The sequence below is a fragment of the Pongo pygmaeus genome, chromosome 2 (genome assembly GCF_028885625.2).
Source record: "Pongo pygmaeus isolate AG05252 chromosome 2, NHGRI_mPonPyg2-v2.0_pri, whole genome shotgun sequence".
Taxonomy (NCBI): domain Eukaryota; kingdom Metazoa; phylum Chordata; class Mammalia; order Primates; family Hominidae; genus Pongo; species Pongo pygmaeus.
Window position 1 is genome coordinate 52,246,144 of NC_085930.1, and position 26,515 is coordinate 52,272,658.

General features: G+C 38.9%; 1 protein-coding gene across 1 annotated transcript; it reads left to right on the forward strand.

Moving 5' to 3' along the window:
• Positions 1–901: 901 nt before the first annotated feature.
• Positions 902–26,473, forward strand: TIMMDC1 (translocase of inner mitochondrial membrane domain containing 1). Its single transcript, XM_054481291.2, has 7 exons — positions 902–1,335; positions 3,102–3,267; positions 5,922–6,010; positions 6,345–6,412; positions 16,036–16,114; positions 19,596–19,706; positions 26,012–26,473. The coding sequence occupies exons 1-7, from the start codon at positions 1,046–1,048 to the stop codon at positions 26,160–26,162; spliced, it is 954 nt and encodes a 317-aa protein (XP_054337266.1). The 5' UTR covers positions 902–1,045; the 3' UTR covers positions 26,163–26,473.
• The last annotated feature ends 42 nt before the right edge of the window (positions 26,474–26,515 follow it).

A 26,515-nucleotide genomic window follows, 5' to 3' on the forward strand; every position in this document is an offset into this window, starting at 1 on the left:
GAAAGGAATAAAGGAGGTGAAGGGATTGGCAAAATGAATAAGGGAGTATGCTTGTTAACAAAGATTGAATGAAATTACACGAATATTGCGAATATTTTAAATGCATTCACTTTAATGAAAACTATACTTCGAAGCATATGTTAGCAGAGGTTGTAGTGACGGCAAATTATACAAACACTTGATAGAAATTCCAGAAATTCTCCCGCCTTTTGAGAAGCAGTAGGCATATGAACTAAAGGGAGTGAAATCCACCTTAGGAAGACCTGCCAAAAAGCTGATTCTTCAAAAAAGTGTTCTCGAAATCTTAGTGTAACTGGCACCACCACCCATCCCCAATGCCTCGTTTTTTTTCCGGCAGAACTGACAAGGTACAAACGGACCCCGCCCAGTCTGGAAGGCTTCTCTAATGTTGGCAGAGTAGGCTGGACTTGTTTTTGCACAAATCGCCTTTCCCTCCTCCACTTGCATTGAATATTGCACTTTCTTCCTTACTGAAGCAGGATTCCTGGCTTTTTTTTTTTTTTTTTTTTTGAGACGGATTTTCGCTCTTGTTGCCCAGGCTGCAGTGCAGTGGTGCGATCTCGGCTCACTGCAACCTCCGCCTCCCGGGTTCAAGCGATTCTCCTGCCTCAGCCTCCCGAGTAGCTAGGATTACAGGCGCCCGCCACCATGCCCGGCTAATTCCTGGCATTTTAAATACGATAAATTACTTCAACCTATGACCACCTCAAGCTGAATATAACTAGCCACAGACACCATTTGCATGACCCAGGAACCAGAGACACGGAGCGAAGGCCTCCCGGGACCACGCTGAGCTTCACTACCGGCAGCCAACTCACTTCCGGGGGTGGACTCAGCACAGCAGTGGCCCAACCAGCCCTCAACTGTAAGTCTTTTGGGCTCCGGCTTCGCCGTCGCCCCGCCCCCTGGCCTTTGCCCCGGTCGGGCGGGACTTCCTGTGTCGTATTTCCAAGGACTCCAAAGTGAGGCCCCGGACTGAAGGCGTGGGTGTCGAGCCCTCTAGCAGAGGGTTAGCCTGGGTCAAATGCACGGATTCTCACCTCGTACAGTTACGCTCTCCCGCGGCACGTCCGGGAGGACTTCAAGTCCTGAGCGCTCAAGTTTGTCCGTCGGTCGAGAGAAGGCCATGGAGGTGCCGCCACCGGCACCGCGGAGCTTTCTCTGTAGAGCATTGTGTCCATTTCCCCGAGTCTTTGCTGCCGAGGCTGCCGATTCGGAAGCCCTTGAGGAGCGTCAGAAGCGGCTTCCCTACGTCCCAGAGCTCTGTTACCCGGAATCTGGATGGGACCGCCTCCGGGAGCTGTTTGGCAAAGAGTAAAAGTGCCTAGGGTCTGAAGTGGGGTAGGGGGCCGCGAAAGCGGTGTCCTGCAGCGTTGGCAGCCTGGGTCAGCCTTAGGACACCAGGGATGGTGTGCTTCATTTTTAAATTATATTTGAGGTTCTGATATTTGTAACCCAAGCTTGTATCTTTTTTCTTTCTTTCTTTTTTTTTTTTTTTTTCCAGACAGGGTCTTGCTCTGTCGCCCAGGCTGGAGTGCTGTGGTGCTATCTCGGCTCACTGCAACCTCTGCCTCTGGGACTCAAGTGATCCTCCCACCTCAGCTTCCCGATTAATTGGGACTACAGGCGCGCGCTACCACGCCCGGCTAATTTTTTTTAAATGTATTTTTTATAGATAGGGTACTTGCCATGTTGCCTGGGCTGGTCTTGAACTCTTGGACTTAGGCGATCCGCCTACCTCGGCTTCCCAAAGTCCTGGGATTACAGGCGTGAGCCATCGCGCCAGCCCAAACTCGTTTTGTTTTTGTTTTTTTTTTGAGACTGAGTCGCGCTCTATCGCCCAGGCTGGAGTGTAGTGGTGCGATCTTGGCTCACTGCACTCTCCACCTGCCAGGTTCAAGCGGTTCTCCTGCCTCAGCCTCCAGAGTAGCTAGGATTACAGTTGCCCACTACCATGCCCAGCTAATTTTTGTATTTTTAGTAGAGACGGGATTTCACCATTGGCCAGGGTGGTCTGGAACTCCTGACCTCACGTGATCTGTCTGCTTCCACTTCCCAAAGTGCTGGGATTACAGGCCTGAGCCACCGCGGCTGGATTGCGCCCGCCCTAGAAGGGCAATTATTTTATAGTAACTTAATACTTAAGACAGCTATTTGTTAGAGCAGTTTCAGGATGACATCTTGGAAGCCTCATTAGCAGTTCTAGCTTCTTATGCATTTGAGAGTAACAAATTGAATTAAATAATAGCTTTTCCTTGTTATTTTAGATTGGCATGTGCCACCCACTGCATAGTGAACTTTCCCAGTGCGTTTTTTAAAAAACATTTATTTGTTTATTTTTAGAGCCAGGATCTTTGCTATGTTGCTATGCTGGATTTGAACTCGGGCTCAAGTTCTACCTCAGCCTCCTAAGTTAGCTGTGACTACAGGCGTGTGCCACTGTGCCCAGCCCAATGCTTTTATTAGTACAGTCCTATCTGAGTATTTCATGAAATTATTTAGTAAAATAGAATTTAGATTTTTTTGTTTTACATCCACGTTTTTATTCTTTCATACGTTGCCCTAAAATCTCACGAGTTGGTGTGATTTCTAAAAGTTAACTTAAGATTTAAACGGAAATATTGGTCTCTCTATCCAACTCACAAATTCTTCCTATTTCTAGGGGTGTAATAGTCATCAAATAAAAGCACCTTTTTAAAAACTTTATTGGAGTAGGAAATGCATTTCAAAAAATGTGCATAAGTATACTGATGAATGAATTTTCACAAACTGAACATAGCTGTACCCAACACTCAGAAAGAAATGGCAACTATTGTAACATCCCAAAAGCTCCCCTTGTGCCTTTTCCGGTCATTGTCTTTTCAGGAGTTGCCACTATCCTAATTCTAACAGCATAGCTTCATTTTGTGTGAGACTTAAGTTCCTTTTAATATAACTGAACTGTTTAATTCATCTGAGAATTCTACCTATGATGAAAAATGTTGTGATGTTAGCATTTGGGATAATTCTGATTATAGAGTCTCTTGGAGAGCAATGTCCATAAACTAATCCCAAACAACATTGTCTTTTTGATGTTGTAGTGAACAGCAGAGAATTTCAAAGGACCTTGCTGATATCTGTAAGACGGCAGCTATAGCAGGCATCATTGGCTGGATGTATGGGGGAATACCAGCTTTTATTCATGCTAAACAACAATACATTGAGCAGAGCCAGGCAGAAATTTATCAAAACCGGTTTGATGCTGTGGTATGTACTGGTGATCTAAAGAAATTTGGGGCACACTGACTTAGCAATTCACTTTACACTTAATCATTCAATTAGGTTGTGGGGATGGAGGGTTGTTTTAAGGTGTCAGAGTAAAGAAATAAAGTCTGTACTTAATAACAGTGGAAGTACTAATGTTAAAGTGCCTGCATGTGGTTTGAGAGACTACTTTCTTCAGAACAGGCGTGTTTGGCATCACCACTATGGCTTTTCTTTCTCAAATACATTTCTTCCAATCCCCTGCTAAATCGTCAAGGCTCAGTTGTAACATATTTACCTCATTCACAAAGCCTCCATGAGTATAGGAGCTCACACTAAAGCAATAGTTAACATTTATAACTTTATAGAGTGCTACCTCATTTGTTACATCATTAGATCTGTACATCAGTTCTTCTGTGAGAATATTAAAGCTCAGAGAATTTTTAACTTTTTATTTTGAAATTATGGCAGGCTTGAAAGTTGCAAAACTAGTACAAAGATTTCCTATATACCTTTCATCCAGATTCTCCACTGTTAACATTTTACCATGTTTGTTTTATCATTCTCCCTCTGTATAATATGTACTAATTTTTTCTGAGCTACTTGACAGTAGGTTATAGACATGATGAATACTTCAGTGTGTATTTCCTAAAAACAAGGAAATTCTCTTATACAACCACAATTATAATATCAAGATCAGGAAATTAACACTGATATAGTACTATTATCGTATTTAAAGACCTGTAAATTTTGCTGGTTATCCCACAGTATCATTTATTTTAAAAATAAATAAAAAATATGTATTTTTCGGAAGTTAGGCTTGAGTTCTTATTAAAAAATTAATTAATTAAAGTTTTTTTTGTCTGGTCCAGAATCTGACCCTGGATCACGTGTTGAATTTGCCTGTCATGCTGCTTTGGTCTCATTTAGTCTGGAAGAGTTTCTCTGTTTTTATCTTTCATGGCCTTGACTATGGGTGATTTATTTTGTAGAATATCCCTCAATTTGGGTTTGTTTGATGGTTTCTCATGATTGCATTCAGGCTATGTTTTTTGACAGGAATACCCTAGAACTGAAATTAAATTAGAAACCCATGATATCTCTGTCCCTTTACTGGTGATGTTTACTTCAGTTACTTGGTTAAGATGGCCTCTGCCAACTATACACTGTAAAATTACTATGTTTTTCCTTTGTAATTTATAAGTATTTTGCGTACTTGTTAGTTCCTTTGAGACTATGTAAATATCCTGCTTTTCATCAAATTTCTACTACTTAAATGCTATTATAAACTATAATGTTTCTACTATCTGAAAACTATTCTAAATTCTTAGCATTTATAAATTTTTTAAAAAATTATTTATTCATTTATTTATTTTTTGAGACAAGGTCTCACTCTGTTGCCCAGGCTGGAGTACAGTGGCACAGTCTTGGCTTGCTGCAACCCCTATTTCCCAGGCTCACTCGATTCTCCTGTCTCAGCCTCCCAAGTAGCTGGGACTATAGGCATGTGCCACCATTCCCAGCTAATTTTTGTATTTTTTGTAGAGACAGGGTTTTGCCGTTTTGCCCAGGCTGGTCTCAAACTCCTCAGCTCAAGCAGTTCACCCTCCTTGGCCTCCCAAAGGGTTGGGATTATAGGTGTGAGCCACTGTGCCCAGCCTATTTTTATTTTTTAATTAATTAATTTTTTTTTGAAATTTTTTGAGGCAGGGTCTTGCTGCCTCAGTGCAGGCTGGAGTGCAGTGGCGCGATCATAGCTCACCACAGCCTCAAACTTCTGGACTCAAGGTTTCCTCCTGCCTCAGCCTTCCGAGTAGCTAGGACTGCAAACACACACCACCATGCCTAGCTAATTTTTAAATTTTTTTTGTAAAGGCAGGATCTCGCTATGTTGCCCAGGCTGGTCTTAAACTTGTCGGCTCAAGTGATCCTCCCTGGTTGCCTCCCAAAGTGCTGAGATTACAGGCGTGAGCCACCATACCCAGGCAGTTTTAGCATTTAATGATGATTCTGCCTGTAACAATTATTACTGTGGTGGCCAAATGGGCATTTTCTAAAGTCTATCATTCTTTCTACATTTATTGGTTAGTAGTATGCTCTAAGGAAGTGTTTTCCCTTCCCCCTCTATTTACATATTTATTTATCTATTTATAATTTATTTCTATCAGTAGGGACTCATGGATTCTTATTTTATTCTGTAGATTTATAATTCATTACAGGTTGAGCATCACAAATCTGAAATCCTGAATGCTCAGATTCAAAACTTTTTGAGCATTGACACGTCATTCAAAGGAATTGCTCATTGGAGCATTTCAGATTTCGGTTTTTTGGATTTGGGATGCTCAACCAGTAAGTGTTAAAAGCGCATATTTCCAAATCTGAAAAAATCCTAAATCCAATTATCAGATAAGGAATTTGGTCTCAAGTATCAGATAAGGGATACTCAACCATTTTGCATCTCCTGATAGGATAGGCTACACATGGAACTTTTACGTAAGCCTCGGTACTTAAAGAATAATATTTCTAGAGATTTTCTAGTATTTCTATCTGTTTGGGTGTACCTGACTAATCCATAGCTAAAATTCCTGTACTGCAGTTCTAGAATAAGGAAAATATGATGGTGTCTTAGAACCTCACAGTTTTTTAATTAACTTTAGCAATCTGCACATCGTGCTGCCACACGAGGCTTCATTCGTTATGGCTGGCGCTGGGGTTGGAGAACTGCAGTGTTTGTGACTATATTCAAGTAAGTTCACTCTGAATTGTGAGATAGTGAATTTTCTTGATATTGTTTTAGGAGTGTGTCTTTTGAGCAGGTGGGGTTATGAAAACTGAATACCCACATGAAAGTGATTAATAATGCCTTTTTTTTTTTTTTCAAGAACTTTTGTCTGTGTAAAAGACTGGTACAGTTATGGTTTTACAACCATGTCTGGAACACATTGAAGGGGCCTAGGCTAGGACCAGGGATTAATATAGTAGGCTTTTCTAAATCTATTAAGTCAGTGAAAATAACACTCAAGAAGGTAAATGGGATATGCTTTAAATCTTATATTTTCCTTCTCCTCCGTTTTTCCCAGCACAGTGAATACTACTCTGAATGTATACCGAAATAAAGATGCCTTAAGCCATTTTGTAATTGCAGGAGGTAAGACATTTTTGTTTATATTTTTCAGTCTTCTCAAATACAGTTTAGAAGATGTGTAAGGACTTATACATCAGAACTACTGAATTCTTCGGTTGGCTTCCCATCACATCTCATCAACATTGATGCAAAACGTATTTATGGACAGTGTTGTGCTTCACCCTTGGTATACTCAATGGGCAAAACAGCAAGGCCCTTGCTTTCTTTGAATTTTAATGTCTCATATGTATGTGATAATACGGTTGTTGTGATAGAAAGTAACAATTCGGTGGAACAATGGGATCTCATATGGACAGGGTAGTCAGAGAAGGCCTTTCTGAGGAAGTGACATTTGAGCTGATACCAAAGAATAGGAAGGAACAAGACTTGCAAGGAAGGATGTCCTAAATAGAGGGAACATCAAGGGGGAAGGCTCTAAGGCAATACATTTCCTTAAAAGCAGGATAATCTGGTGAGTGAGGGGAAGAGTAGCTTGAGATGAGATTGGTGAGGACTATAGGAAGGGACTAGATTTTTTATGGTAAGAACTTGGATTTTATTTTGAAGCTCTCTGCCTCTAGTATATATATGTATATTTTCTTTTTAATGAGCATTAAAAACAGAAGTTACAATGGTGATTACCAGAGACTGGATATGGCGTTGGGAAGATGTTGGTCAAAGGATGCAAAATTTCATTTAGACAGGAGGAATAAGTTCAAGAGATCTATTTAAAACATGGTAACTGTGGTTAATAACAGTGTATTGTATACTTCAAAATTGCTTTTAAAAATAGATTTTGGCCAAGTGGTGGCTCACACCTGTAATCCCAGCACTTTGGGAGGCCAAGGCAGGTGGATCACCAGAGGTGATTTGAGACCAGCCTGGCCAACATGGTGAAACCCCATCTCTACTAAAAATACAAAAATTAGCTGGGTGTGGTGGCGGGTGCCTGTAATCCCAGCTACTTGGGAGGCTGAGGCAAGAGAATCACTTGAACCCAGGAGGCAGAGGTTGCAGTGAGCTGAGTTCGCGCCATTGCACTCCAACCTGGGCAACAAGAGTGAAACTCTGTCTCAAAAAAAAAAAAAAGTAGATTTTAAGTGTTCTCACACAAAAAACTGTATGTGAAGTAATGTGTAAGTTAATTAGCTTAATTTAGCCATTCCCCAATATATACATACTGCAAAACATGTTGTACACCATATGTGTACAATTTTTACTTGTCAGATTTAAAAAATTTTTAAATGAGCATTCATTTCAGAAAGGTAAATTAAGTTAACCACCATATACACTCAATCACTGACTCATATACATTCTTGTATGTACAACACACATATGTATTCTGAACATAAGTTTGTTTTTGTTTTTTTTTTTTGAGATGGAGTTTCGCTATTGTTGCCCAGGCTGGAGTACAATGGCGTGATCTCGGCTCACTGCAACCTCTTGCCTCCCAGGTTCAAGGGATTCTCCTGCCTCAGCCTCCCGAGTAGCTGGGATTACAGGCACGCACCGCCATGCCCAGCTAATTTTTTGTATTTTTAGCAGAGAAGGGGTTTCTTCATGTTGGTCAGGCTGGTCTTGAACTCCCAACCTCAGGTGATCCGCCCATCTCGGCCTCTCAGAGTGCTGGGATTATAGGCGTGAGCTACCACGCCCGGCTTGAACATAACAGTTTTTAAATGTTTTTTTGGAAATAAGCTTACAAAAGATTGCAAAATAAAAATAATACAAAGAACAGTCTGTATCCTTCACATACAGAGATTTAGCCATTGTTAACAATTCATGCTGAGAATTTATCCTAAATTAAGTCAGACAACTTGCTTTATCTTCTTGCTACTGCATGCACTCTCCCTCTTCTCTGTGTATATGTGTACACACATGGGAAAACACATACACAATTTGAACTTTTTTTTTAACTTTTATTTTAACTTCAGGGGTACATGTGCAGGATATGTAAGTTTGTTACTTAGGTAAACGCATGTCGTGGAGGTTTGCTATACAGATTCTTTCATCACCCAAGTATTAAGCCTAGTATCTTAGTTGTTTTTCCTGATCCTCAACATTTTAATGAACTTTTTAAAATACAAAACTAGAAATAGGCATTAATAGCGTTAGAGCAGCCAGATTGTTTCATTTTTAAATTTGCAAGCATTTTTACATGAGTCTTGTCTTCCCACTTTTACTTCCTTACTTGCTCCTGCTGTTACATTCAACTGTCATCTGTTAAATGTCAAAACCAGGCCAGGCACAGTGGCTCACGCCTGTAACCAGCACTTTGGGAGGCCAAGGTGGGCAGATCGCTTGAGTATAGGAGTTTGAGAACAGCCTGGGCAACAAACATGGCAAGACCCTGTGTCTGCAAAAAATTATCTGGGCGTGGTGATTCATGCCTGTAGTCTCAGCTACTCAGGAGGCTGAGGTGGGAGGATGGCATGAGCCCAGGAGGTCGAGGCTATAGTGAGGTGTGATCATGCCACCTCATTCCAGCCTGGGTGACAGAGCGAGACTCTGTCTCAAAAAAAAAAAAAAAAAAGTCAAAACCGGAAACCAAGGAATGATATGGTTCTGCTCTTTATTCTCTTTCCACTTCTTGTCCTATTAATTATACTCATTAAATATACATGGATTCTTTCACTTCTTTTTTCCCACTGCTACTGTCGTATCATCCCTGTTTCTAATCTTGATGTGCTCTACCCGTAACCTAGTTACATTTTTGAAATATGAATATGATTTTGCCACTTTTCTGTTTGAAATTCTTCTATAGTTTCCCATCACTTTAATGTCAATTCTTGATCTGGCATCCATGCACCACTCTTTTGCTTTCACTTTACAATCTCCTTGGATTTCCCAGCCTGTTCTTGCCTTTTGTGAATCAGTCCCTCTTCTTGAATGCACTTTCCCACTACCACAATTAGTTTTGTTCGGCTCCTACTTAACCTTACCTTTCAAAGTCTAGATCATTTGTCAGCCTCAGCTTCCCTAGAGAGTTCTCCCTAGCCATTTTCCTATGTTTAGTTCTATTTAGCTGTCTTTCCCCTGTGTTCACATACTTCACTATTTTTTTCTTTATCTTTGATTTTCTGCAGTTTGAAAATGATATGCCCAGGTGTAATTTTGAGGAACATTTAGTGTGCTTGGTGTTTTCTGAACTTTCTGGATCTGTGGTTTGTTGTCTGACTTAATTTAGGATAAATTCTCAGTTATTGTTTCAAAGATTTCTTTAGCTTTCTCTTCTCCTTCTGGTGTTCTAGTACACTTATACCTTTTGTAATTGTTTCACAGTTCTTGGATATTTTATTCTGTGTTTGTTTGTTTGTTTGTTTTTGGTGGAGGGGGTTCCCATCTTTTTTCTCTTTGTCTTTCGGTTTGGGAAGTGTCTGTTGATATGTCTTGAAACTCAGGGATTCTTTCCTCAGCTGTGTCCAGTCTACTATTCTTCAGTTCTGTTACAGTGGGTTTTTAAATTTGTTTTACTGCTAGCATTTCTTTTTGATTCTCTCTTAGAATTTCCGTCTCTCTGCTTATATTGCCCATCTGTTCTTGCATGCTATCTACTTTATCCATTAGAGCCCTTAGTGTATTAGTCATAGTTGCTTTAAACTCTTCATCTGATAAGTCCAGTATCCCCACCATATCTGAGTCTGGTTTTGGTGCTTACTCTGTTAGTCTTACTTGGTCTCTTCAAACTGCTTTTGCCTTTTAGGATGCCTTGTAATTTTTTTTCTTGATAGCTGGACATGATGTACCTGGGTAAAAAAGGAATTGTGGTAAATAGGTCTTTAGTAATTTGGTATTAAGATGTGGGAGAGGGGAAGTGTTTTGCAGTCCTATGATTAGGTTCTTAGTCTTTTAGTGAGCCTGTGCTTCTGAACTGTTAACTTCACAAGTGCTTTTCAGTTTTTTTCCTCTCCTTTGGTGGGACAGGATACTACAGTGGGTTGGAATGGGTATTTCCTTTCTCCCACATGGGAGGCTAGAGCAGTTGCATTTGGATATTCCCCAGGCTGGTTAATCTCTGACAAAACTCCAATAGTTTGGGCTGTGCAAAACCATTTATCTTGAGGGCAGGACTTAGTGAGAATAACGGAATGTTCTGGCATATTTCAAAATGGTTACTTTTTTTCCCCCTTGCCAGAAGCCTGAGGGGATTTTTCTCAGATCTTTACTGGGAGAACTTGGTAGAGCTCCTGGAGTGTGGGGACCCTCTATGATTGGCCCCCTACAGTTTTTAGGTCTTAGACTTTTCTACACTGAGCTTCCAGCAATTTATCATTTATAGTCAAGGTTTCCTACTCTGGTACTGGTGTCCATGGAGGCATCTGCCTGTGGGTTTCTGCTCTAATAAGGTGTGATTCTCTGTATTTGTCTGTCTCTCCTATTTTGAGGGCAGCAGTTTACCCATGATCTCACTTGTTTGATGGATCTAAGAAGAGTTGTCAGTTTTTCCATTTGTTTAGCTTTTTACTTGTTAGGAATAAGTGATAAATTCTAAACTTCTCACATGCCATACCAGAAACTGGAAGTCTTCCTTTCCTTTTTGTCCCCCATCTTGACAAGCTGATAAGAAAGCCCAAGTGCTACCTTGATTGACACCAGCAGGAAGTTTCAGCCATGCAAGCTCAGGCCTACATGAGGGAATTCTTGCTCTAGCCCCACCTTCTAAAACCACAAGCCAGTCAGTCACCCTTCAGGTTCTCAAGTCATTTTGGGACATGCTTGGGATCTCGCCTTGCTCTCCCTGGAAAGCCTCATTATGTGTGTAATAAACCTTTTGGTATCCTCTTAGTACCTCTTGGTACTTTGGCATCTCAATATCTGATTCAAATTTTGGGTGGGGGGGTTTATTGTCTCTGGAGGGTAACCACAGCATCTTGCAAGTAGAAAATCCAAATGAATTAAGAAAACCATTGGAAGGCCAGGTGTGGTGGCTCATGCCTGTAATCCCAGCACTTTGGGAGGCCGAGGCAGGCAGATCTCTTGAGATTGGGAGTTTGAGACCAGGCTGGCCCACATGGTGAAACCTCGCCTCTACTAAAAACACAAAAATTAGCTGGGCGTGGTGGTGCACATCTGTAATCCCAGCTACTTGGGAGGCTGAGGCAGGAGAATGGCGTGAACCTGGGAGGCGGAGCTTGCAGTGAGCTGAGATCGCGCCACTGCACTCCAGCCTGGGCTACAGAGCGAGACTCCGTCTCAAAAAAAAAAAGTTGAGCATAATTTACTGTGCAACTCAGCAATTCCATGTCTTAGAATCTGCCCAAGATAAATGAAAACATGTCCACGCAAAGGCTTATATATAAATTTTTATAGTGGTGTTATTCTCGACAGCCTCAAACTGAACCCATAAATTCATCAACTAGTGAATGGGTAAATAAAATATGATATGTCCATTCACTTGAATATTTTCATCAATAAAAAACTGATACATGCTGCAACATGAATAAAACTCATGTTGCTGGACATGAGTGAAAAAGCTGGACACAAAAGACTTCATATTGTATAATTCAATTCATATGAAATGTCCAGAATAAGCAAATCTGTAGAGTTAGAAAGTACATTAGTGGATTGAGGTGAGATTAGGAACCAGGAGTAACCACAAATGGGCATGGGGGATCTTTTTGTAATGATGGAATCATTTAAAAATTGGATTTTGGTGATGATTATATAGCAATGCAACTAAATTTTTTTTTTTTTTTTTTGAGACGGAATCTTGCTCTGTCGCTCAGGCTGGAGTGCAGTGGCACGATCTTGGCTCACTGCAACCTCCACCTCCCAGGTTCAAGCGATTCTTCTGCCTCAGCCTCCTGAGTAGCTGGGACTACAGGCATATGCCACCATACCCGGCTAATTTTTGTATTTTTAGCAGAGACAGGGTTTCACCATGTTAGCCAGGATGGTCTCAATCTCCTGACCTCGTGATCCGCCCGCCTCGGCCTCCCTAAGTGCTGAGATTTCAGGCATGAACCACCGTGCCGGGCCACTAAATTTTTTTACTAAAAATTATTGAATTGTACATTTAGGTGAATTTTGTGTTATGTAAATTATACCTCAGTAAAACTGTTAAAAATATATTAACACAAAAGGGGAAAAAGGCAGTGCTTTTAGATAGGAGGAAGCAAAATTGTCTGTATTTGTAGGTAATATTTTAAAAGATGACTTGAAAAATGATTGCTATCAGTAAATTGTAAATATACAAATAGCCTTTTTATATTTCAGTGGTTACTTGAAAAGTAAAAAATTTTCTTAATAATAGTACTAAGAATGTAATATAATAAGGAATAAATTTAGTAAATGTACAACTTCTCTGAAGAAAATTACAAATCATAAATAATAGAAATGGGGAAACAGTTGATAGTTAACCCAGTGTTTTTCTACTTCATTTATAAATTGAAGGCAATTCAAATCAAAATTACAGGCTTTTTTAAAAAAAAGATCTTGATACAATGTCTAAATCATATCTAAAATGCTGATTATAAGAGCACAGCAAAGACATTTCAGAAAAAAAAATGAGGGGTTCTTGCAACTGTAAAATTAAAATCTGTATAAAGTTACAATAAAGAGGACAATAAAGAGGTATTGGTAGATCTGTGGAATGGAATTCAAAGGTCAGGAACAAAACCAAGCACACACAAATAAGTAAAGGTGATCCTTCACATTTGTGGTTTAAGAATAGACCATTCATGGGCTGGAATAGTTATTACCTATTTGGAAAGAAATTATAACTATATTCAGTACAACAAAATTAGTTAACATTTATTATGGTGCTTATGTAAAAAACGTCCATAAAAGATTGAGGAAAATGTAGAAGTAAATGTGTCTCTGATTTCTGAGTAGGAAGATACGTAAATGTGTACATATACAAGTTGACCTTTGAACAACACTGAAAACAGCTTTGAACACAATAGCAATGCTGACCTCTGCCCTGTGCAGTTGAAAAATCCACATATAACTTTTGACTCCCCCAAAACTTAACTACTAATGGCCTGCTATTCTCCAGAGGCCTTACCAATAACATAAACAGTTGCTTCACGCATAAATAGATTGGTGTCTACGTATATTTTATGCACTTAAAGACATACATTTTTCTTAATTTTTTTTTTGATATTTCTAGGCTAGACAGTTTATCTGCGAGTTTTTTCAAATTATTGCACATTTCCAAAACATTTTTCAGTATATTTATTGAAAAAAATTCATGTGGCCCGGCATGGTGGCTCATGCCTGTAATCCCAGCACTTTGGGAAGCTGAGGCGGGTGGATCACTTGAGATCAGGAGTTCGAGACCAGCCTGGCCAACATGGTGAAACCCCATCTCTACTAAAAAATAAAAAAAAAATAGGTATGGTGGCGCACACCTGTAGTCCCAGCTACTTGGGAGGCTGAGGTGGGGGAGAATAGCTTGAATCTGGGAGGCAAGAGGTTGCAGTGAGCCAAAATCATGCCATTGCACTGCAGCCTCAGCAGCAGAGTGAGACTCTGTCTTAAAAAAAAAAAAAAAGAAAGAAAGAAAAATTTGTATGTAAGTAAATCTGCACAGTTCAAACTCATGTTTATCAACTGTATATATTTTTAAGCATAAGAATTAGGAAACTGGGAAACAGGAAACACAGTTTTGGCCACATAAAATTTTTAAACCTATCTGTGTCATAAATACTATAGAAGACATTAAATGTAAACAATGCCAAAATAATAGTATGTGCAGGTAATGGATAAAAGCCCTAATATATCAAAAAGAAAGGATAGCTCAGTTGAAGATTGGACAAAGGACATGAATTTGTAATTCACAGACATACCACAAATAACTTGTAAACCTAGGGAAAAACAACTTTTCTCTACTAATCAGAGAAATGCAACTTAAAAATTACATACCACTTCTGGCCTATCAAATTGGAAAAAATAAGAGAATGCAGAAGACTAGATTACTTGCATACTTTTATTTGGAAAATAAGTTTATGCCTCCTTTTTGAATAGCAGTTTAGTAATTTAAGTCAAAAGGCTTAAAAATGTTTATACTTATACCTTTTGACCCAGAAATTTCATTTCTGTGAGTTTGTCCTAAGGAAACAATCAAATGTATAAAAAGATTATTTGTGGAGGGATTATCATCATACCTTTATTTAAAATATCTATAAATAGAAAATCTAAATGTTAGACAAAAATTTGTGGTACCTCCATGCAATGGAACTAGGCGGGAGAAAACTTAGTGATACAGAATTTAATAATATGTTCTGTGAAAATAAAAAATTTAGTATGTACACCATGGCCCCAGTTTTTGTGTTTTTGTTTTTTTTTTTTTTTCATTTAGACAGAGTCTTGCTCTTTTGTCCAGGCTGGAGTGCAGTGGCGTGATCTCGGCTCACTGCAACCTCTGCCGCCCGGGTTCAAGCGATTCTCATGCCTCAGCCTCCTGAGTAGCTGGGATTACAAGTGTGTGCCACCATGCCCAGCTAATTTTTGTATTTTTAGTAGAGGTGGGGTTTCAGCATCTTGGCCAGGCTGGTCTTGAATTCCTGACTTCGTGATCCACCCGTCTCGGCCTCCCAAAGTGCTGGGATTACAGGTGTGAGCCACACTGTGCCCGGCCCCAGTTGTTTTTTTTTGTTTTTTGTTTTTTGTTTTTTTTATTTTGTTTGGAGGATCAGACTAACTTATTACTGACTCTGGGTAATGGGATTAAAGGTGATTTTGATTCTTGTTAATTTAAAAAATTTTAAAAATGAATATATAGTACTTAAAAATATAAACCTCAACTGTTATTTATGTTGTTTTTTGAGACAGAGTCTCATTCTTCCACTGAGGCTAGAGTGCAGGGGTGTGATATCTGCTCACTGCAGCCTCCGCCTCTGGGGTTCAAACAATTCTTGTGCCTCCGCCTCCTGAGTAGCTGGGATTACAGGTGTGCACCACCACACCCAGCTAATTTTTGTATCTTTAATAGAGGCAGGGTTTTGCCATGTTGTCCGGGCTGACTTAGAACTCCTGACCTCAAGTGATCCGCCTGCCTTGGCCTCCCAAAGTGTTGGGATTACAGGTGTGAGCCACTGCACCTGGCTTCAAATGTTATTATTTAAAAAGTGTTACCACCTTAGATGGCATTAGTTGCATTGTGCATAGTGAAAGGAAAATGAATGAGCATGATTGATGTACAGTCCCAGCAGAAAGGAAAGAAGTCCTTCTGTGCACTGGTCACCAGGTAGCATTGTAAGCCAAATGCTGCTTGCTTGTCACCCTGCCTGAGTGGTGCCGTGTAGCAGTACAGAGAGAGTGAGTCTAGGGGAAGGCATAAACTGGAGGGGCTAGTGAAGGTTTTTTGCTTTTTTATTTTCCTTGAAGAAAGAAAGAGAAGGGGAAAAACATTTTCAGATTTTTAAGGAGAGATGGACAAAAATGAAGCAGAATGAATGGATCCATAGAACATATTGGAGATTTATTTTTGTAGAAGGGATGCTTCTTCCTTTGAATCTGCAGAGTGGATGGGAAGCTACCTGTGTTGGCATTTTAGATTCAGGAAGTATAGGCTGTAGTAGTATATTAACATTGGATTCAGAAAGCTCACTTAGGGATTTGTGCCCTTTTTATAGAAGGAAAGTTTAAAAATAGGATTCTAGTTTTAAAGATGATTTAATATTGCCTTTCTTGTTTTTAAATAGCTGTCACGGGAAGTCTTTTTAGAATAAACATAGGCCTGCGTGGCCTGGTGGCTGGTGGTATAATTGGAGCCTTGCTGGGGTAAGCATTAACATGGTTTGGTTCTAAATTGGCACAGTTTTCATTAATGCCTTGCCTATTAAAAAGTCTCATTTATTTTCAAAGAACAAATTTAATCCTTAGAATCTATAAAAGATCTCTAGTCTTGCATTGGCAGTAGCTTTGACTGTCCATTCTAATTCTACCCCAATAGTTTATCTTATTTACAGTTTTTATTTATAGTTTCTTTTACTTAGTAGTTATTACAATAAATAACATTGACTCAATACAACTATCTAAGATGGTGCCCTTATTCAAAATGCCTTTTTACCAGGTAAAACTGTTTAAATATTGCTAACACCTGAAACTATAGTTCGAATACAGGTATTTATGGGAGCAGGGAAAAAAGAACAAAAAACAGTTAACAAGCATATTCTGTAAAAATTGTTAGTAGGATTTTGTTTGTTTTGCTTAATACATTTTTAAAAAATGTTCTTCCCCAACTTTTTACTTTGAACGATTTCAAACCTACAGAAAAGTTGAATGAATTAGTACATTGAAACCCCATATACCCTTCACCCAGATTCACCAATTGTTAACGCCTTGGTGATGTTTTCCATATCTGTGTATATGTGTGGGATGTGAATATATTTCTTTTTCCCTTTGTTTCTTGGCTGAACTGTTTGAGACCTCATGATACTTCACCCCCTTACATATCAGCATGTATCTCCCAGGATGAAGAGTACTCTTCCATGAAATCATAATACAATTATCACAGTAAACATCGTTTCAACACAACTATCTAAGTTACGGTCTATATTAAAAACTCCTCAATTATCATACTAATGCCCACATGTTTCTCCATTTTGTTTGATCATCCCATCATGATTAGATTAATGTATTTTTGTCAGGAATACAACATAGGTGAAGTTGTATCCTCATGTATCACTTCAGGAGATATTCTGTCACCCATTATAAGTAATATTAACTTTAATTACTTGATATATTGGTTTTCTGCTGTGCAACAAATTACCACAAACTGAGCATGTATTGCATGTGAAACAACACCCTTGTAGTTCTGTAGATTATAAGTCTGGCTGGGTTTCCCTGCTCAAGATTTTACAAGGCCAAAGTCAAGGTCTTGGCCGGGCTAGGTTCTTACCTGGAGGCTCTGGGGAAGAATCTGTTTCCAAGCTCATTCAGGTTGTTGACAGAATTTAGTTCCTTGTGGCCAGGCACAGTGGCTCACACCTGTAAAACCAGCACTTTGGGAGGCCGAGGCAGGTAGATCACTTGTGATCAGGAGTTTGAGACCAGCCTGGCCAACATGGTGAAATGCTGTCTCTACTGAAAATACAAAAATTAGTCAGGCGTGGTGGCAAGTGCCTGTAATCCCAGATACTCAGGAGGCTGAGGCAGGAGAATTGCTTGAACCCCATATACCCTTCACCTAGGCAGAGGCAGAGGTTGCAGTGAGCCAAGATCGCACCATTGCACTCCAGCCTGGGTGACAGAGTGAGACTCCATCTCAAAAAAAAAAAAAAGAGGAAAAACAAAAAAAAAATTTAGTTCCTTGTGCCTTGAGGTCTGAGGTCCCTGTTTCCTTGCGGGCTGTCAGCCAGACTATTCTCTGTTCCTGGAGGCCACCCACATTTCTTCTCCTAGGGCCCCTTTGTGTTTAAACCAGCTACAGCACATTAACTCCTTCTCATACTTCGAATCTTCAACTTCTACTCTGCCACCAGCCAGGGAAAACTCTGCTTTTGAGTGTTCATTCAGATACCCATCTCCTTTTTCATTACCTCAGATTCAACTAATTAGTAACCTTAATTACATTTCTCAAATCAATTTTGCCATGTAAGATAATATAATCATGGGCATAATATATTCACAGTTGAGGGATTAGGCAGGATATTTGGGGGGACCACTTTAGAATTCTGCCTACCACACTTGGTTAAGGTGTTATCTGTTCAGTGTCTCCATTGCAAAGATATCTTTTTCCCAATGTGATTAATTAGTAATCTGGAGGGCGAAACTGAATATCCTGCTCTCCAGCTATCTTTTCATCATGTGTTTTTAATGATCCATTGACGACCCATGCTGTAATCGGTTGGTTACTAGAAAGGTGGTTGTAAATGTTGATAAGCTAGTTCTGTCAGTTCTTCTGTTTTTATTAGTTGGTATTTGTCTGACTAGAAGAGTGCTACCTTCATCCTCCACCTGTTCACCCCTTTGTCTACCTTCTTTGAAGGAGAAGGTAATGCTATAGATTTAAGGATTTTTTAAAAATTTGAATTAAATAAAATCAGCATGTCATAATCTACTGCTGCCATTGCTTTTGTTGTAATGTTAATATGCCAGTTTGGTTTGAAGGGAAAAGTTGTAGGAGTTAGCAACAAAAATATTTTTTATTGCGATAATAAACACATAGCATAACATTCACCATCTTAATCATATTTTAAGTGTATAGTTCAAAAATGCCAAGTATATTCACATTGTGCATGAGATCTCTAGAACTTTTTTATCTTGAGAAATGAAACTATATCCATTAAAAACTAATTTCCCCTCCCCATACCCTCCACCCCTCAGCAAACATATTTCTAATTTCTGTTTCTAAGATTTTGACTACTTTAGATACTTCATATGAGTGGAATCATACACTATTTGTCCTTTTGTGACTAGCGTATTTTACTTAGCATAATAATGTCCTTGAAGTTTATCTATGTTGTAGCCTGTCGGACGGATTGCCCTCTTTTTAAAAAGGTTGCATAATACTCCATTGTATGTGTATGTTACATTTTCTTTAACCATCTGTCAGTGAACATTTATGTTGCTTCCACTTAGCAAAAATAGTTATTAGTATGAGGTTACTTAAATTGTAGCTGGAGGAAATTTAAGGTGTATGAAGGTCAAATACTTCTAGTCTGAGAACACAAGAACCAAACTCTCTTCATCACTATAATAATTATTATCTAAATCAGTTTCTCAATGGGTTGCTGTTGGCATTGTGGGTGAGACAGTTACGCCAGACTCCTGAACTTTAGGATATTTTGGTGGTCCCACCCCCAAAAGCCAGTAGCATCCCTCCCTCAACCAAAAATGCCCTCCACATTTCCTGTCTCCTAGAGGAACTAGTGCCATTCTGAACTAGAAATTTCATTTCTGAGAAATCTTTGGTGTGGGGCTACTTACTAGAACTTGCCATAAATATATTTTTTTTTCTCTTTGTTTTGATTTATTTCTCATTCCTCATAAAAACAGCCAGTTTCTAGATCTGTTGTTTTATTATATATCAGTTAACTTTAGGAGGTTGTAGTGATTGTTTTTCTCTGTTGTTTAGACCAAGGAAGAGATTAACTCAGTGTTTTTCTTTATTTGACAAGGACACTTTAATTCTCAAATGTTCCTATACCTAATAGTGAACAAGTGGCTCTGGTGTTGCTCACACCTTAGCAGAGAATCTCACATGTTGCAAGGTCTAATGACTCTTTTTTCCTAAGCTTTCCCTCTCCTTTCTTCTCAGCACTCCTGTAGGAGGCCTGCTGATGGCATTTCAGAAGTACTCTGGTGAGACTGTTCAGGAGAGAAAACAGAAGGATCAAAAGGCACTCCATGAGCTAAAACTGGAAGAGTGGTAAGGAACATGTTGAGCCCAGGGAATCTTGGCTGTCTTGCCCCAGGCCTTATATAGTGGTGCTCTTTTAAACTTATGTACTCTAAACTGCCACTCAATTCAAAGAAGAGTTTATCTTTACCGAGTCCTTCAACTCATACTGTACATTGTCTTTTAATCTATTTAAGGAGAATGGAAAAATGAAAGACATTAATTTTAGTTTTAATTTAATGAAGATCTTTCTTTGGATATCTTTTTAAGTTAAAATGGTGTAAATCTTACTTGCTTGCATGTTTTTTCTTTTCCTATGTTCTTAACTGCATAAGAAATTACCTAAAGGGAATATTCACCAAGGAGTGAGCTTTACCTGGCTTACTTAAAAAGTGACATCCTTAGCCTGGCAGGGTGGCTCACACCTGTAATCCCAGCACTTTGGGAGGCCAAGACAGGTGGATCATCTGAGGTCAGGAGTTCGAGACCAGCCTGGCCAACATGGCAAAACCCCATGTCTACTAAAAGTACAAAAATTAGCTGGGCATGGTGGCACGTGCCTGTAGTCCCAGCTACTCAAGGAGGCTGAGGCAAGAGAATCACTTGAACCTGGGAAGCGGAGGTTTCAGTGAGCCATGATTGTGCTCCAGCCTGGGCCACAGAGCAAGACTCAGTCGGTCTCAAAAAAGAAAGCGACTTTTTTTTTTTTTTTTGCATACATATGTAAGACACAGCATGTTAAGTCTCCACAAAGATTCTATTTCTTGCTGTAGACACAGAGGAATTAGGTGGACAGTGGTTGTTCATGCACTGAATGCCACTGAGGAACATGAAAACTTTTACCTGTTGCATCTAATCATCTCCTGGGATGCAATTTGTGGGACAGGGCAATCAGACTGATAGCTGACTTTGTTTGCACAGATTCAATATGTAAGATGAATACAACAGGCTGCCATCTAGTGCTCTTGAGTACAAATGATTCTCACTAGTTCAGCTTCCTGGGTGCCTAAGATAGCATTGGCTGCTGCTGCTGTTGCTGTTTGGTATTATAATTGGATAGATGAGAAATCATTTTTTTCCAGTGTTTTCATTTGAAACCTCCATTTCTGCTAACCACACACACACAGACACACACACGGAAATTCTTAGGAGCTGTAGGTCCATCATCCAAGGACTTAAATGCTATATGAGAAGAAAAGCATTGAGGTTGCAGTGAGCTGAGATTGTGCCACTGCACTCTAGCCTGGGCCACAGAGCAATACTTCATCTCAAAAAAAAAAAAAAAAATTAAAAAAGTAAATCAAACATTAAAAACTGCAGAAGCTTGTCAGTGATTTAGAGATCAGTGATTTTGAGATGGAAAAGCTTAAGAATGGCTGGCTAAGGCCATTCTAAGGTCATTCACCTGGAGTCTTCCACCACTGGCAACCCTGCCAATTCTAGTGGCTGAGCTGCCACGTGCACCCCTGGAAGACTGGCTCATCCAGGGCCCGCTGCCACCATTTACCTCCCCCCATCAGGTTAACAGCAGATTTGCCAGCAGAAACGTTACAGGTCAGGAGAGAATGGGATGATACATTCCGAGTGCTAAAAGGAAAGAACAAACAAACAGACAAACAAAACCCAAAAAACTCCTGCGAAGAGTATTATACCTAGCAAAGCTATTTTTCCAAAATGAAGGAGAAATAGTCTTCCCAAGACAGGCAAACACTGAGGGAATTTATCACCACTAGACTGCCTTATAAGAAATGCTTAAAGAACTCCTATATCTGAATGCAAAAGCACGGTAACTACCATTATGGAAACGTGAAAGAATAAAACTCACTGGTAGAGCAGATACACAAATAAGAATGAGAAAGGAATCAAACCTTATAATTACAAAAATCTACCAACCATGAAAATAACTAAGAGGGGAAGAAAGGGGAACAAAGATTATACAAAACAACCAGGAAACACTTAACAAAATGACAGGAGTAAATCCACACCTATCAACAACAATGTTGAATATAAACACTTTAAATTCCCCAATTAAAGATTTAGACTGGCTGAATGAATAAAAAAAGTTTAAAGACTCAACTATATATACTGACTATAAGAAACTTCACCTGTAAAGGTACAGATAGGCTGAAAATAAAGGGATAGAAAAGGATGTTCATGCAAATGGAAACCATAAATGAGCAGGAATAGCTATACTTATGCTAGATAAAATAGGCTTTAAATAAAAAACTATAAAAAGAGACAAGGTCATTATATAATGGTAAAGAGATCAATTCAGCAAGAGGAAATAACAACTGTAAATATATATGCACCCAACACCAGAGCATCCATATATATATATAAACAAATAATATTAGAGCTAAAGGGAGAGATAAACCCTAATGTAATAGCTGGGGACTTCAACACCACACTCCCAGCACTGGACAGATCATCTAGACAGAAAATCAACAAAGAAATATCAGACTTAAACTGTACTATAGATCAAATGGATCTAGCAGACATTTACAGAACATCACATCCAACAGCTGCAAAATACACATTTTTCTTATCTTGAAGTGTTCTTCAGGATAAATCATATGTTAGGCTACAAAACAAGTCTCAACAAATTTTTAAAGATCAAAATAACATCAAATATTTTTTCAGACCACAGCAGAATAAAACTAGAAATCAGTAGCAGGAAGGACTTTGGAAACTGTGCAAATACACAGAAATTAAATAATATGCTCTGGAACAACCAATAGGTCAATGAAAAAATTAAGAAGGAAATTAAAAAATTTCTTGAAACAAATGAAAATAGAAACACAACATACCAAAACCTATGGGATACAGCAAAAGCATCACTAACAGGAAAGTTTATAGTAATAAATGCCTCCATCAAAAAGTAGAAATGTTTCAAATAAACAACCTAACACTGCACCTCAGGGAACTCGAAAAGCAAGAACAAACTAAACCCAAAATCAGTAGAAGGAAATAAATAAAAAGATCAGAGCAGAGCTAAGTGAAGTAGAGACTTAAAAACAAACAAACAAAAAAACATGAAAGAAGAACTAAATGAAAAGTTGGTTTCTTGAAAACAAACAAAATCAAGAAACCACTAGTTAGACTAAGAAAAAAGACCCAATTAAGGTAAAAAACAAAAAAGGAGACATTACAACTGATACCACGGACATATTCATATCATTAGAGATTATTAGGAAACAACTATATGCCAAGAAATTGGAAAAGCTACAGGAAATGGATACATTCCTGAGCCCCTATAATCTATCGAGATTGAGCCAAGAAGTAATGGAAAACCTGAACAGACCAATAACAAGTAACAAGATTGAACTGGTAATAAAAAGTCTCCCAACAAAGAAAAGTCCAGGACCACATGGCTTCATTGCTAAATTCTGCCAAACAGTTAAAGAAGAATTAAGACCAATTCTCAAACGGTTCCGAAATATTGAAGATGAGAGAATTCTTCCAAACTCATTCTACAAGGCTAACATTACCCTTATACAACAAAAAACAGACAAAGGCTCATTAAAAAGCAACAACAACAACAAAACCTACAGGCCAATGTATTCTACAAAACAATCCTTAACAAGATACCAGCAAACCAAGTCCATGAGTACATCAAAAAGATTACACATCATGAACAAGTGGAATTTATCCTAGGGATACAAGGATGGTGCAGCATACACAAATCAATAAATGTGTTACATCATATAAACGGAAGGAAAAAAACCATATGATCATCTCAATAAATGAGAAAAAGCATTTGGTAAAATTCAACACCCCTTCTTGATAACACCTCCCAAAAAGTTAGGGGTAGAAGGCCTATTTCTCAGTACAATAAAGGCTATATATGTCAAACTCACAGCTAATATCATACTGAACAGGGAAAAGTGAAAAGCTTTTCCCTCAAAGAACTGGAATGAAATAGGAATGCCCGCTCTTACCAGTCTTGTTCAACATAGTATTAGAAATCCTAGCCAGAGCAGTTAGGCAAGAAAAAGAAAGGGCATTGGAGGCCAGGCACAGTGGCTCACACTTGTAATTCCAGGACTTCGGGAGGCCGAGGCAGGCGGATCACTTGAGGTCAGGAGTTCGAGACCAGCCTGACCAACGTGGTGAAACCCCATCTCTACTAAAAATACAAAAATTGTGGTGGTACACACCTGTAATCCCAACTACGTGGGAGGCTGAGGCAGGAGGATTGTTTGAGCCTGGGAGGTGGAGGTTGCAATGAACCAAGATGGCGCAACTGCACTCCAGCCTGAGTGACAGAATGAGACAAAAGAAAATTAGTCAGGCACAGTAGTGCATGCCTGTAGCCCCAGTTACTTGGGAGACTGAGGCTGAAGGATCCCTTGAGCCCAGTAATTCAAGGCAGCAGTGAGCCATGATCGTGTTACTGCACTCCAGCCTGGGCAACAAAGTGAGTCCCTGTCTCTTTAAAAAAAAAGTGGGCGGGGGAGCTTGGGGGGAAACTTGTATTTCTCAAAAAATACCTACAAGTGCTAACAAGTACATGAAAAAGTATTCAACATAACTAATCAGGGAAATGCAAATCAAAACCACAATGAAATATGGTTTGGGGACAGTTTGGGAAATTGGAGTGATATTTATCCCAATTAGAATGTCTATTATCAGAAAGACAAAAAATAAATTTTGGCGAGGATGTAGAAAGAAAAGGGAACTCATATACTTTTGGTAGGAATGCAAATTAGTACAGCCTTTATAGAAACAGTATGGAAGTTCCTCAGAAAACTAAAAATAGAACTACTGTAAGATCCAGCAATCTTCCCTACTAGGTATTTATCCAAAGGAAAAGAAACCAGCATATCAAAGAGTTATCTGCGCCCCCATGCTTATTGCAGCACTATTAATAGCCAAGGTATGGAATCAACGTCAGTGTCCATCAACAGATGGATGGATAAAGAAAATGTGGTATATATCCACCATAGAATACTATTCAGCCATAATAAAGAATGTAATCGTGTCATTTGTGGGAACATGGATGAGCCTGGAGGACATTGTTATGTAAAATAAGTCATACACAGAAAGATAAATACTGCATGTTCTGTTGCTCATGTGGGAGCTAAAAAATGGGCTCATAGAAGTAAAGAGTAGAATTATGGTTACTGGAGGCTGAGGAGGGGACAGGGAAGGGTGTAAGAAGAGGAGATTTAAGGGATTGATTAATGGATACAAAATTATAACTAGATCGGAGGCATAAATTCTAGTGTTCTGTGGCACTGTAGGATGACTATAGTTAATAATAATTTATTGTATATTTTCAAGTAGCTGGAAGAGAGGATATTTGAATGGTCCCAGCAGTACGAAATGATAAATGTTTGAGGTGATGCATATGCTAATTACCCTGATTTGATCATTACACATTGTATATGTATGAAAATATCACTTTGTACTTCATAAATATGTACAATTATTAGTATCAATTTTAAGAAGGATGGATAAAAACAACTTGAATCATAGTAATGAAAGAATACTTTGGCAGAATGAAAGTGTCAAAATTATATAGCATTTACACGTATGTGTGTTTATATGTGTGTGTGTGTGTGAGAGATATTTCTAAGGAGAGTTAATAAACATTTAAGTGTCTTGTATGTGCCTACTTCTTTGCTTGAAAATAATACAGGAAAATCGAACAAATTGAGAGTCAAAAAAAATTGCCTCAATGAGCAGAAAATGTAGAAAACTGACTATAGAGATACAGAAGAACAAATGACCAAATCTGTGAAGAGTTGAGAAGAAACTTTAACCCTGATAATCACTTAAGGAAGACACTAATACTTGATTTAGAAACAGAACTGATCTATTATTTGGAAATTAGTTTTTAACTCTTCATAAATATAAATCTGTAGTGTTGTTCTATCTTACTTTTCTCTACCTAGGATTACCATTGTTATAGCCTTTGTCCAGTTCCTACAAGGTCTGGTCACAGAGTTTAAGAGTGTCAGGGTACTTACATTCCCCCAGCCCGGGAGCAAGAGGACAGTGAGACTTCAAGCCTTCACACCTTAGCACAAAGTGTGTCAGTTCCCACACATCACTCCTGTGAGAACTCTAGAACCCAGCATACTAGGAATATCTTATGGATCAGAGCTGTCACCACAACGGTATCCATTATGGTAATGTGGAAATCATAATTGGCTTGTGAGGTTAGGAGAGAGAAGAAAGTTACTGTATTTGAAGTTCAGGGATCAGTATTTGCTTCTAAGTTGGTATACCAAAGCAGGGAGGAAAAGGCAAATGCTATCCTTTTTGTTTTAAATCTGTAAGAACTAAAGAAATGGAGCAGTATTTGATTTATCCTTTTTATTTGATTACAGGAAAGGCAGACTACAAGTTACTGAGCACCTCCCTGAGAAAATTGAAAGTAGTTTACAGGAAAATGAACCTGAGAATGATGCTAAGAAAATTGAAGCACTGCTAAACCTTCCTAGAAACCCTTCAGTAATAGATAAACAAGACAAGGACTGAAAGTGCTCTGAACTTGAAATTCATTGGAGAGTTGAAGGGAGCTATGCTGCCATGTCCGTTGAATGCCAACAGGCCACTCTTTGGTCAGCCTGCTGACAAATGTAAGTGCTATTACCTGTGGTGGCAGTGGCTTGCTCTTGTCTTTTTCTTTTCTTTTTAACTAAGAATGGGGCTGTTATACTCTCACTTTACTTACCCTTAAATTTAAATACATATTTATGTTTGTATTAATCTATCAATATATACGTACATGAATATATCCACCCACCTAGATTTTAAGCAGTAAATAAAACATTTCACAAAAGATTAAAGTTGAATTTTACAGTTCGTATATTCATGTGGTCCTTTGAAAG

Bases quoted from the DNA above. Each gene is read 5' to 3' on its own strand.
- TIMMDC1 (XM_054481291.2), top strand. From the start codon at position 1,046: ATGCACGGATTCTCACCTCGTACAGTTACGCTCTCCCGCGGCACGTCC. The intron at 6,011-6,344 runs GTAAGTTCACTC...CGTTTTTCCCAG, and splicing joins GTGTTTGTGACTATATTCAA to CACAGTGAATACTACTCTGA. The intron at 6,413-16,035 runs GTAAGACATTTT...GTTTTTAAATAG, and splicing joins CCATTTTGTAATTGCAGGAG to CTGTCACGGGAAGTCTTTTT.